Here is a 14,083-nt window from a genome sequence, read left to right as displayed (position 1 = left end):
AGCAATGGCTTTTTTGTTGATGGCAGAAATCAACTGTTCATCATCTTCAATGTAAGCCATAAACATTTGCTTAACTTCTTCAGGATGAATATCAAGTACTCTTAATTTTATTCTCAGTTTTACTCATGTTTTCCTGTATTTTTCATCAATTCTTGCTAGTCTTTTATATCCTGAAGCAGCTTGTCTATTCTGTTGTCAGTTTTGTCATTTCTCTTGTGTACATCCTTCTTTGCATGCTTTATATCCTTCTTTATGTCACTGTTTATATCATTTATATTCCTCCTAAATGTGGTAATCATTACTGCATTAATCGTCTCTAGACAGTTCAATTCCATTTTTTCTGCACTCCAAAGGCAGAGTTAGTTTTGATGCTGTTGACTCACTGGGGGTAGTGGTACTAGTTGACAATTGGGTTAGAGAGGCCATGTTCATTTCTGATAACCTACCTAAGATCGGTGAATTCTTATTGCCTGCCTCACTCACAGTTTTGCTCCTTCATTTGTTCTCAGCTGGAGACGATGCTGCAGTGTGATGTCCTTAGTCTCCTTTAGTCTCCTGCTCATGCTTTTAATATGTGTACTTGTAATTAATCCCTCTCAGGTTAACTAAACACAGGATACCTCAGAATTATAGTAAAAAAAGCTAAATAACACCACTGCCAGTTGAATTCTGTCTTAGAATTCCAATTCTCACAATGGCTGAGACTGTTTTTGAACTCTTTTATGCCCCACAACTAAGATTTATGCCTTAAGTTTTTGACTTATTCACTATTTTGGTTTGTGACACTCTCGCAACATATCTCTACTTAAGATTCTCGACTTATATCCTGAGGTAGTTATTATTTACAATCTATCTTCTGATTACATTTCTATACAAAATAACGTCTGCCCTGTGCAGTCTGTACACTTTGGTTTGTGTTCAAATAAGAATCATGAAATATAGATAAAAGGTTTGTGTTGTGTATCTTTAATTTAATTATCTGAAATAGATTCATTTTGTTTCTGTAAATGCATAAATGAAATTAAATGAACTTTTATTAAAATAATAATCAGAAAACTACTTTATACTGCTTGTAAACTTGTCCTAATTGTTGCCTGTTTTGTACAAGACTCCCATAACATGTTTTGCTTCTTTTTCTTTTATACAGAGGCTTGTGGGAGCAAATCAGTGTATGATGGTCCAGAACAAGAAGAGTACTCTAGCTTTGTTATTGATGATCCTCAGGAAACATACAAAACACTAAAGCTGATTGCAGAAAGAGTGCACATTCTAGAGCAGGAGCATGCCCAATACAAGAGAGACAAGTTTAAGAAAACCAAGTATGGAAGCCAGTAAGTATCGACAGGTCGCAAGACCAATGCTGTAGTCAAGCAAATTTTAGAGATTGTTTTAAATGTACAAAAAAATGTCTAGGTCATCAATGTCTTCTCTTATTTTCAATTATGTCCACACTGTGTGTCTGAGAATGTTGTTTGCTGAATGCATATGTAATGACTATTATTATAGGGGAGAGAAATGTTTAAACAGAATAGAGGATCACTCAGGCGCTAAAACCCTTGGTGTAACAGATACAAAGAAGAACACATCCAAATGGAGTTCTATCACTGGTTGCATATATTCGCACAATGTCCCAGAATCAGTCTTGAATTTCTAATGATGAAGCCATAGAAATTGTGTTGGGACACTTGAAGCTACTGCTTCGTTTTAATACATCAACATAACTCATAAAGTATTGACACTTATGTATATCCACTTCAAGCACTGCTTTGCATTTACATTCACATCTGGGGACTTTACCTGGGGACTACATAGAGCTGATGAAAAACATGAAAAGAAACACTGGACTTGAGTGAATGGCGTAAGCAAATGAAACTCGCAAAACATATAACAATATTAATAAAATGTTTTCAAATTTCACATTATTCTTATTGATTATCCATTTCAGCTCAAAACAATACATTTTTCTGTAAAATTGTATTTTGCAGTGACCACCAATAAAAGCCAAGTCACTAGGAAAAGCAGAACCTGATCTAATGCAGGAATGTTTTGCTCATGTACAAATTTATATAGCATGTTTAAGAATAAGCAGCTCCAGTGACCTAATAATATTATTATTATTATTTCTTATTATTTGAATAATGCCTTTATCCAAAGCAACCTACAACATTTGAAATACAATTTGTTATATTTCTTTTTCAATTGAAGTATAGGCAAGTAAAGAGACTTACTCATAATCACACAGTATCGATAGCATGAATTAACCTCACAACCTCAGGATTTGAAGTTCTAGGTGCAAACCCTTAAGCAGTACACCACACTGCCCTCATTAATGTTATCTCCTGGTAAAGAAACTACAAATATTGTATACAATAAAATACTTTGTTAGTTACAAAGTACTTCTGATACATCTGATTAACCGATGGCACTATAACTGTGGCATATTGCATTATGAAAATTCCTGTGCGAAGCTGTAACACAGCTAGTTTTAGATAGATAGATAGATAGATAATCTTGTATAGTGTTAACGTTTACCACCCCAGGTGGTATCAAAGAGTCGCATACAGTAGTGTGAGGGAGGAACGATCTGCTCAGTCTGTCAGTGAAGCAGGACAGTGATAGCAGTCTGTCGCTGAAGCTGCTCCTCTGTCTGGAGTTGATACTGTTCAGTAGATGCAGTGGATTCTCCATGATTGACAGGAGCTTACTCAGCACCCGTCGCTCTGCCACAGATGTTAAACTGTCCAGCTCCGTTACTACAATAGAGCCTGCCTTCCTCACCAGTTTGTCCAGGCGTAAGGCATCCCTGTTCTTTATGCTGCCTCCTCAGCACACCACCGCATAGAAGAGGATGCTCGCCACAACCATCTGATAGAACATCTGCAGCATCTTATTGCTGATGTTGAAGGACGCCAGCCTTCTAAGGAAGTATAGTCGGCTCTGTCCTCTCTTGCACAGAGCATCAGTATTGGCAGTCCAGTCCAGTTTATCATCCAGCTGCACTCCCAGGTATTTATAGGTCTGTACCCTCTGCACACAGTCACCTCTGATGATCACATGGTCTGGGATGGGCCTGGGCCTCCTAAAATCCACCACCAGCTCCTTGGTTTTGCTGGTGTTCAGGTGTAGGTGGTTTGAGTCGCACCATTTAACAAAGTCCTTGATCTATACCTAATCTATCCTATCAATCTTTATAATTATAACTATCAACATAATAATAAGCTGCATGGCAACAACTCTTGGGGAAATAGGAAATTAAGACCTAAACTATTTCACTTCCAGTTAAGACTATAAAATGACATCAAAAACTCAGAATCAGTGTCTCCATGATGGGACAGTTAACTTCGTAAGCTGGAATGTTAAAGGCCTGAATCACGAATTAAAGAGAAAGAAAGTACTTTCTCACCTAACAGGTCTAAATGCTAAAATAGTATTTTTACAGAAAACCCACTTACTAAGCAAGGATCAGTTCCGCTGCAAAAGACTGGACTGGCCAAATGTTCCATTCTAGTTTTACAAAGAAAACTAGAGGGGTGGGAATTCTCATACATAGAACAGTACCATTTGTAGCATCAGATGTAGTATTGGATCCTGAAGGGAGATATGTAATGGTCATGGGAGACTTATCTAACTGTAAAATGATTTTGATAAATGTTTATGCACCTAATGTTGATGATAAGGAATTTATACAAAATTTATTTGCATCCATTCCCAATCTGAACACTCATAAACTTATAATGGCTGAGGACTTTAATTGTGTTCTAAATCCACTTTTAGATAAGACTTCCTCTACAGGGGGAACGGCAACTAACACCGCAAAGATAATTACAAAGTTTATAACTGATCACAACTTATCAGATCCCTGGAGGTTTTTAAACCCAAATTCAAGAACATATTCTTTCTACTCACCAGTACATCATTGCTACTCAAGGATTGATTACTTCTTTATAGATAATAACTTCTTGCCTAAGATTAAATCTTGTAAATACGATGCTATTGTTATTTCGGACCATGCACCTATGATCTTGGAGCTGAAATTACTAAGCCCCATACACTCACCCCAAGATGGCGCTCAACCCGCTTGTACTGAATTTATATCCAAACAAATCAAATTCTTTCTAGAGACAAATACATCCCCTGAGATCTCTGCAGGAATACTCTGGGAAACTCTTAAGGCCTTCTTAAGAGGACAGATTATCTCATATCTTTCCCACAGAAATAAATCCGAAGCGAAGAAAGTAGCAGAGATAAAAAGCGAAATTACTAAAATAGATGAAGAACATGCCAGACTACCAAGCGAGACTCTACATAGAGGAGGCAGGCTCTACATTCAGAATTAAACCTCTTGACAACTAAAGAAACTGAACAACTAATTTACAAATCCAGACATCATTATTATGAACATGGAGAGAAAGCTAATAAGCTTTTAGCTCAACAAATTCACAAGCAAGAAGTGCAACGCAATCTCGTAATTACTAACACTAACGGAGATAAAATCATCAACACAAAAATATAATGTACACTTTTAGAGACTACTATAAATCCCTATATACTACTGAGTTTAAAGAAGACAATATACAATCTAATGCATTTCTGGATACATTACAGATACCACAAATTGACGCTTTTAGTGTGGAGGAACTTGATAAACCTCTGTCATTATCAGAATTACTAGATGCTATAAAGTCACTCCAAGGTGGAAAAGCAGCAGGCCCTGATGGCTACCCTGCAGAGTTTTACAAGAAATTCTCCGCTCAGCTAGCTCCCTCCTATTAGCAACATTTACAGAAGCCAGAGATAACCAATCTCTTCCACAAACCTTTCGCCAAGCACTAATCACTGTCTTTCCAAAACAAAATAAGGACTTATTACAATGTGCATCATACAGACCAATTTCACTTCTGAATAACGACGTTAAAATACTCTCTAAAATCATAGCTAGAAGGATGGAGAAAGTGCTCCCTCGTAATATCACAAGACCAAACTGGATTTATTAGGGGCCGACACTTATCTTCAAATCTTCGACGCCTGTTTAATGTAATATACTCACCAACTAAATCAAACACCCCAGAAATATTATTATCATTGGATGCAGAAAAGCATTCGACATGATTGAATGGAAATACCTTTTACTATTTTGGAGAAGTTTGGGTTTGGCCCGAACATTTGTGCATGGATTAAATTACTGTATACTAACCCAGAAGCTTCAGTTTGCATCAATAACATTTGCTCAGACTACTTTAAACTAGAACGTGGCACAAGACAAGGATGCCCTTGTCACCTGCTGTTTGCATTGCCATTGAACCACTGGCAATACATTGTCGAAATACTGATCAGATAAAGGGGATTAGCAGAGAAGGACTGGAACAGAAAATCTCATTATATGCAGATGACATGGTACTGTATATATCGGACCCAGAAAATTCTGTGCCTGCAGTCTTAGCAGCACTCACAGAATTTCAAAAGATCTCTGGTCTCAGAATTAATCTGAATAAAAGTGTACTCTTTCCAGTGAATTCTCAAGCATATAATATTAGATTAGACACCCTACCTTTTATCATTGCAGAACAGTTTAAATACCTGGGGTAAACATCACAAGTAAACATAAAGCTCTTTATCAACAAAATTTCGCGTCTGCATGGAAAAAATTAAACAAGACTTGCATAGATGGTCAACCCTTCATCTCACACTAGCTGGAAGAATTAACACTGTTAAGATGAATATTCTTCCTAAGCTCCTTTTTATTTCAAAACATACCAATATACATTAATAAATCATTCTTTAAGCAATTAGATTCAACAATAACCTCATTTATTTGGAATTCAAAACATCCACGCATCAAAAGAGCGACCCTACAAAGACAAAAGGCAGAAGGCGGCATGGCTCTACCTAACTTCCAGTTTTATTACTGGGCGCAAATATACAGGCGATAAGAACCTGGACACAAATAGAAGAACATACACAGGCATGGACCGCAATAGAAGTAAAATCCTGCAGTACTTCTTTGTATTCCTTGCTCTGTGCTCCAATAAACACACGCTATCGGCAATACACTAATAACCCAATTGTGCTCCACTCACTTAGAATCTGGAACCAATGTAGAAAGCATTTTAAGACGGAGAAGCTTCTTCTGTGGCACCCTGCAAGAGAACCACCTCTTTCAACCTTCACAAACATATGCAGTTTTAATATCTGGAAAAATTTGGAATTAACTTGCTTAGAGATCTTTATATAGACAACGCCTTTGCATCCTATGAACAATTACATTCCAAAATTTAACATTCCAGCTACACATTTCTTTCACTATCTTCAAATCAGGAACTTTGTTAAACAGAACCTTCCAGATTTTCCTCATCTTGCACCCTCATCCACGCTGGAAAAATATTGCTCAATTTCAAGGAGTTAGACTCCATCTCTACAATATATAAAATCATTTTACAATCCCTTCCTTTCAAAGATCCAAGAGGACACTGGGAAAAGATCTCTCAATTAATATATCAGAAAAGGAGTGGAAAGTAGGAATGCAGAGAATTCATTCGAGCTCCATATGCGCAAAGCATACAATTATACAACTCAAAATTATATATCACATCTGTTCTCGACTAAAACTCTCCAAAATGTTTCCAGGGCATGATCCAACCAGCAAACGTTGCAACCAAGCCCCAGCCTCACTGGGTCACATGTTCTGGGCCTGCACCAAATTAACATTATTCTGGACAAAAATTTTTAATTACCTCTCAGACAGCCTTGGACTCACAATCCCTCCTAACCCATTAACAGCTGTGTTTGGGGTTCTTCCAGAGGGCTTAAAGTGGAGAAAGACAAACAAATTGTGATTGCATTCACTACACTGTTGGCACGCAGACTTATTCTGATAAACTGGAAGAACCCAAACTCTCCTCTTTAAGTCAGTGGGAAACTGATGTGTTATATTATTTGAAATTGGAAAAATCAAATACTCAGTTAGAGGATCTGTACAGACTTTTTCAAAACATGGCAGGATCTAATCAGTAATATTTTAAAATAAGTTTATAAAGCACAGAGAATTTATTAATTTAGGTATGTTTACAAGCCTTAAATTTTACACGTTTGGCTTGCTCTCTCTCTCAGGGTGGGGATCGATCTGTTCTTAACTAATTCTTTTTTTGTAAAAACTTGATTGCTTTGTATGGATTGTAATAAAATTAATAAAACAAAAACAAAAAAAAAAAAAAAACAAAGTCCTTGATTCTCCTCCTCCTGCCCACTCCTGATGCAGCCCACGATAGCAGTGTCATCAGTGAACTTTTGCACATGGCAGGACTCCGAGTTGTATTGGAAGTCCAATGTATATAGGCTGAACAGGACCGGGGAAAGCATAGTCCCCAGCGGCGCTCCTGTGCTACTAACCACAATGTCAGACCTGCATTTCTTGAGACACGCATACTGTGGTTTGTCTGTAAGATAGTCCACGATCCATGCCACCAGGTGTGAATCTATTGTCATCTCTGTCAGGTTGTCCCTAAGGAGCAGAGGTTGGATGTTGTTGAAGGCGCTAGAGAAGTCCAGAAACATAATTCTTACTGCACCACTGCCTCTGTCCAAGTGGGAGAGGGATCGGTGTAGCATATAGATGATGCCGTCCTCCACTCCCGCCTTCTCCTGGTATGCAAACTGCAGAGGGTCGAGGGCGTGGCGGACCTGTTGGCTTGGCAGACCTGTTGCCTCAAGTGGTGAAGCAGCAGCCACTCCATGGTCTTCATCACATGTGACGTCAGAGTGACAGGCCGGAAGTCATTCAGCTCACCAGGACATGATACCTTTGGGACTGGGGTGATGCAAGATGTTTTCCAAAGCCTCAGGACTCTCCCCTGTTCCAGGCTCAGGTTGAAGATGCGCTGTAGAGGACTCCTCAGCTCCAGTGCACAGGCTTTCAGCAATCGTGGCGATACTCCTTCTGGACCCACGGCTTAGCTGGCACGAAGTCTCCTCAGCTCTCTGCTTATCTGGGCTGCTGTAATTGTTAGTGGAGGGAAACTCTCTTCTATGCTGGTATCTGCAGAAGGATGGGTGGAGGATGTAGTACTCTGAGGTGAGAGTGGGTTAGGGTGGTCAAACCTGTTAAAGAAGTTGTTCATCAGGTTTGCTCTCTCCACGTCTCTCTCGATGGTGGCACCAGCTTCGACCTGCAGCCAGTGACAATCTTCATCCCATCCCACACTTCCTTCATGCTGTTATTCTGCAACTTCTGCTCCAGCTTTCTCCTGTACTGCTCCTTCATCACCCTGAGCTGGACTCAGAGTTCCTTCTGCACACACTTGAGCTCATGCTGATCACTGCCTTTAAAAGCCCTTTTTTCTGGTTCAAAAAGCCCTTGATGTCACTTGTAATTCATGGCTCGTTGTTAGCATAGCAGAATACTGTTCTTACTGGAACTACAATGTCCATGCAGAAGTTGATGTAGTCAGTAGTGCAGTCAACAACCTCCTCAATCTTCTCACTATGTGACCCCTGCAGGATATCCCAGTCCGTAGTTCCAAACCAGTCTCTCAGAGCTCTTCCTCAGGGGACCACTTCCTGAATGAGCGTGTGGTTGTAGGTAGCTCCCTCATTCTTGGTTTATAGTGAGGCTGAAGCAGAACCATGATCTGCTATGATCTGCTTTCCCAAGCGCAGGCAGCGGGGTGGCACTGTATGCGTCCTTAACATTTGCTAGAGTTATGTGCTGCAGTTCTAGCAGTGGAACTAGCTGAGCTCATCTCCTCAGAGACTGACATCCACCTAGACGCTACTATTTTCTACACAGACAGCAAAGTAGTACTGAGATATATTTATAATCAAACTAGGAGCTTTTATGTCTATATTACTAATCGAGTCCTGCAAGTACGAAGATACTCTCATCCAGAACAATGGCAATACATACCTATGGATCAAAACCCGGCAGATATTGCTATGAGGTTTGTCACTCCAGCCCACATTCTAGACACCAGCTGGCTACCTAGGCCAAAATCCTTATAGCACCCTTCTCAAGGAACTTTCAAAGGGAAGATCTTTCAACTTGTAAATCCTTCATTGGATACAGAAATCCGCCCTCAGGTTCTTACTCTGGATACAACTGTGATACAGTAAGTGTACAACTTGGGTCTCAGCGTTTTTCCAAATTCTCTAGCTGGAGATCACTAACTTGTGCCATTGCTCGACTTATTCATATTGCCCGGCTCTTTCACAAGACTCCTGAAGCCATGCCCAACAGCTGCAGAGGCTGGCACTACTGTGATCCAGTATACTCAGGTGAGGATCTCTCACAATTTCAGAGGATCATAATACGTTCAGTTCAAGAGGAAGTGTATGTTCAAGAGAATACCAGTTTACAAAGAAAGGAGAAGCTTCCCAGGGGCAGTCCTCTTAATAGACCCTATCATTGATGCAGATGGCCTCATTAGAGCTGGAGGCCGACTCATTGCAGCAGAGCTTCCATATTTTGAAAAAAGACCCCTCATCATTCCAGGGAAACACCATGTAGCAAACATTTTGGTCAGGCATTACCATGAAAAAATTCAGCGTCAAGGTCAGCTATTTACAGAAGGTGCCATACGTACTGCTGGACTCTGGATAGTTGGTGGTAAGAGGCGTGTGAGCAGCTTCATTCATGGATGTGTTACGTTCTGCAAGCTTCATGGGTCACCTCAGATACAAAAGATGTCCAACCTTCCAGCAGATCGTCTTTCCATAGAACTTCCATTTACAAATGTTGGCCTGGATGTTTTTGGTCCATGGACTGTGTCTTCGCGTCGCATAAGAGATGGACTTGCTCAAAGTAAAAATGGGCTGTGATATTTACCTGCTTAAGTGTGAGAGCTGTACATATTAAGGTTACTGAAACTCTTGACACTTCAAGTTTTATCAATGCTCTCAGATGTTTTCTTGCAATCAGAGGTCCAGTGAAACTTATCCGTTCTGATTGCAGAACTAATTTCATCAGTGCTTGTAAAGAGTTGAAGATTTCTAGTAACATTGACAATCACACTGTTGATAAGTTCCTTCAGGATGAGGGCTGTGTTTGGAAATTTAATCCTCCCCATGACTCTCACGTGGGAGGCTCTTGGGAAAGGATGATTGGGATAGCAAAAAAGATCTTAAATTCTATGTTCCACCAACTTGGTCCTTCAAAGTTGACGCATGAAGTACTTACCACCTTACTGTCAGAAGCAGACACTAATATCAACTCTAGACCTCTTGTTTCAGTATCTACTGATCCAACTGACCCTATGATTTTTACACCAGCAACTCTTCTCACCCAGAAAGTAAATCCTCTTTCTGTCCCTGCTGGTGATTTTGGGTTCAAGGACCTGCACAGACATCAGTGGTGCCAAGTACAGCACCTGGCTCAAACTTTTTGGGACAGATGGAAAAAACAATACCTCTGTTTACTCATTTAACCATGTGGGAAGTGCCAGTCCCCTCAACCAGATATTGAGTCTGGAAGTGTCGTGCTCCTTAAAGATGATCATCTCAAAAGAAATGAATAGCTCCTGGGAATGGTCACACAAGTTTTTCCCAGCGAAGATGGTAAAGTGTGTAAGGCAGAGATTAAAGTCTTTAGGAAGGAGGGGACAAAGTTTTCTATTCAGCCTGTCACTGAGACTATCCTCCTCCCTGCTCCTTCTGAAAGACCATTATAAATATCTTATTATTACAGACTGTTCGGTAGTGGCGTTTAATCACGCCAGACGGGGAGTGTTCTGTTAAAACTTTTTAAAACTGTTCATTGTATTAAGATTTGCAGTTTAGCTCTATCTAGTGGGTACAGCTGATATTTTCCCTCCCTTCCCTTGCTTCCTGTCATGTGAGGTATTTAGGAGGTTAGTTTAAGAAACCGGAAAGCTGCTGTTATGTGCATGGAAACACACTAGTCACAATCCTCTGTCATCTGTACTTATCTTCATGCTTGTGATAGCATCATCTGTATGTATTATTGTATTTTAATGTTATCCTTCCCTATATATAATCAAAGTAACTCCTATAGTAGTTTATTAATAATATGTATATAATGTCATAGTAATATATATTTGGAGGATATGTTTGTTGTTAATATAAAGCCACATAGCGCTTTGTATCTTTTTTCTCTGTTTTATAGTTTCACCCTTTTAACACTAGAATTACCAGAGCATACAAAAAAATCGTAGATCCGTCCCACCTTAAATCGCTTCGCAGTTCTCCGTCAGCGTCTTTTGTCCTGTAAACGTGTGGATAAACAGCAAGCAGCCTGCTATCACATCCCCCACCGGCGCACAGTTTTCTTAGCTCAAGTCTGTTTACCTGCGTGTCAGCTGCTTAGAGTTGTATAGAGTGAGAAGTCAAGCAAAATCACACCTTTTATAAATACTATATTGTTATTTGGAACACTTGCATTTTATGTGTGTTCCCAGTCTACAACGATCTATGTAAACACATCGTTAAAATAGAAACGTGTTTTAGTAATAATTGACAAAATGTAGACATGAAGTAATGCCTTGTTCTGTTATATTTATACCTTTTGTGAAAGTGTTTATTTGATATTTGGACTTCAGACTTCACACCTTATACACATGTCTTAAATGTAAGAAGGATAGTCCATGGGTGTTTGTGGGAACTGTTAAAATTTGCATCTGATGATTGTATATAGCGCAGAACTGACCTGTCTGTACTATTCTGTCCTCTGTATCTCCTGGAGTTGAAAAGAGATACTAACATGCAGCAACATGTGGACACTGGCCAAGATCGGAAAAAAACAAAACAAAAAACAAACGTAGTCATGTCATGACTACAACTGCATGAAGGTATGCAAATAAATATAATGTTGCATTAGTGCAACAACCTTTTCCAAAATGTACAATACAGGTCATAAAATGAATTATTCCAAATTTCATATATATCTAAGTCTCTCTTTTTTTGTCAGAGCGGCTTTGACATCATGGATCAGAAGGCGTATACTAATTCAGTGTGAGCAGGAATACTCAAGAATAAAACTGAATAAAACAATTCACGTCCACAGTCATTCTCAGTCACACACAACACTCACACCCACGTCCACAGTTTTCCCAGTCTGACACGGTTTTCAAATAAAGAGGGGGTATAACAAAACAAATTTGTACCTACCACGTCTTTATCTGAAAAAGGCGCCGCATTGTGGAAGCTTGAACGTGAGTGAGAGAATAAAACTGAAAAAAAAAATCGACAAGTACTATAAATTTACAGACGCAAATCAAATGTATGTTTTTATTGTATGATATAAACAATAAGAGTAGCTCACTACTTAAAATGGTAAATTTGGGAAGAAGCTGATATTGAATAAAAGAGCACTTGTTTTGTTATATTTGTACCTTTTGTGAAATTGTTTCTTTGATATTTGGACTTCAGGATTCACACATTATAAACTTCATGTCTACATTTTGTCAATTCTTACTAAAACATGAAAAACGTTTCTTTTTTAACAATGTGTTTACATAATGTCGTTGTAGACTGGGAACACACATGAAATGCATGTGTTCCAGATAACAATATAGTATTCATAAAAGGTGTGATTTAGCTTGACTTCTCACTCTATACAACTCCAAGCAACTGACACGCAGGTAAACAGACTTGAGCTGAGAAAACTGTGTGCCGGTGGGGGATGTAATAGCAGACTGCTTGCTGTTTTCTGCTTATCCACACACAAGTTTTTTCGTAGGCGCTGGTAATTCTAGTGTTAATTCCAATAAACCTGTGGATAATCAAACACCTGTCTATAGAGTTTTGGATAAGGAAAGGTGTTTATCTGCCTGTCAAAGCAAAGTATATTTTATATATACAGATTAACCTTTTCTTTCTTTTAGACATTAATTTTTTCCAGTAATCACCCCCTTCGCTTCTCCTAACAAAATGAAAAATTGGGATGTTTGGAATTGGATAAAAAATGTCTAAGGCCTTAGATTACCCTGGGAAATGAAAATGAAAAGTATTTATTTAAAAAAAAAAAAGAAAGAAAAGTTGAAACTGCAACTAATATAATTAGCGTCTTACAAACTGTACAACAGTAAACTCTTTGCCATTCATCATATTATCTCTCCTACCATTCAATAATAATGATACATTTTATTTATATAGCACCTTTCTTGTTCGCAAGGAAAACTTTAGTAAATACAGGGTGTCATGAATTTCCCTGTTGTTTTCATTTCTTTTGCTGCTGTTTGGAATATCATTACTGATTCGACAATGATGGCTCCGCTGTCACACCTCTCTCACAGTACAGGTTGTCAAAAATGAATGTACCAAAAGATCTGAATAACTTATTCTTTCAATGATGACGACAACTTTGATCTGAATACATGTAATAGTCTTTCGAATTTTAATTCAGTTCATTTTTGAGGCTGAATAATTCTTTGTCTCTATTTTTAGAAAATCGTTTACAAGAATCTGAATGTAACCTTAGATTAATAGACGATAGCTGACATGTATAAGTTTATTATTGAATTGAGATTAACTAAAAAAAAAGTTAGGTAGTACAGTGATAACTGTTTGTAATTCAATCCTTGGTCTAGTCATGAGTTTGCATGTTGTCCCTTTTTCTATTTGGGTTTTCACTCTGTGTTCCAGATTCCTCCAACAACTGAATGATGTTTAAGTTAAGATGCTTATTAATTCCAAATGTACTTTGTATGTGTGAGTGTATGCATACAGTAAGTGTGGCTTCCACTTTCCAGGCAATGCAGCCAAACAGACGCAGATGTGGAAAACACATTAATGAATGAATGAGAAATGTTAGTTTTAATGTAATATAATTTTCCAATTTAGTGTCCGGTTTGAACCATACCCCAGCAACGCTAGGTGTGAGGCAGGAAACCGCCCTGAAGAAGGTTCCAGTCCAGGACTGACTCACGCACACAGTCATACTCTCAGTGGAGTCAGTTTAGAGTCACCATTTAGCCTAACCTACATGCCTTTGAGAATGTGGATGATCCACACAGATTTGGGTAGAACATGCATACTCCACACCTAGGCACAGAATAGAATCCCAGGATGCTTAATAAATGATGCAGCTGCGCTTACCACTGCACTGCCATATTGCCACACAGTATAATTTAAAATA

General features: G+C 38.8%; 1 protein-coding gene across 3 annotated transcripts in view; it reads left to right on the top strand.

Annotated features, from left to right (window-relative positions):
* The window catches only part of rasa3 (RAS p21 protein activator 3), a 290,025-nt gene that overhangs the window by 273,804 nt on the left and 2,138 nt on the right, over positions 1-14,083 (top strand). For all 3 annotated transcript variants that reach the window (XM_039744665.1, XM_039744666.1, XM_039744667.1), the window contains exon 23: positions 1,148-1,331. In XM_039744665.1, coding sequence (XP_039600599.1) covers positions 1,148-1,331 — 184 coding nt within the window. The remainder of the gene's footprint in view (positions 1-1,147; positions 1,332-14,083) is intronic.

The sequence above is a fragment of the Polypterus senegalus genome, chromosome 2 (assembly GCF_016835505.1).
Source record: "Polypterus senegalus isolate Bchr_013 chromosome 2, ASM1683550v1, whole genome shotgun sequence".
Classification (NCBI taxonomy): domain Eukaryota; kingdom Metazoa; phylum Chordata; class Cladistia; order Polypteriformes; family Polypteridae; genus Polypterus; species Polypterus senegalus.
The sequence above is the reverse complement of the archived record's forward strand: the minus strand, read 5'-3'. Positions and strand labels throughout refer to the sequence as shown.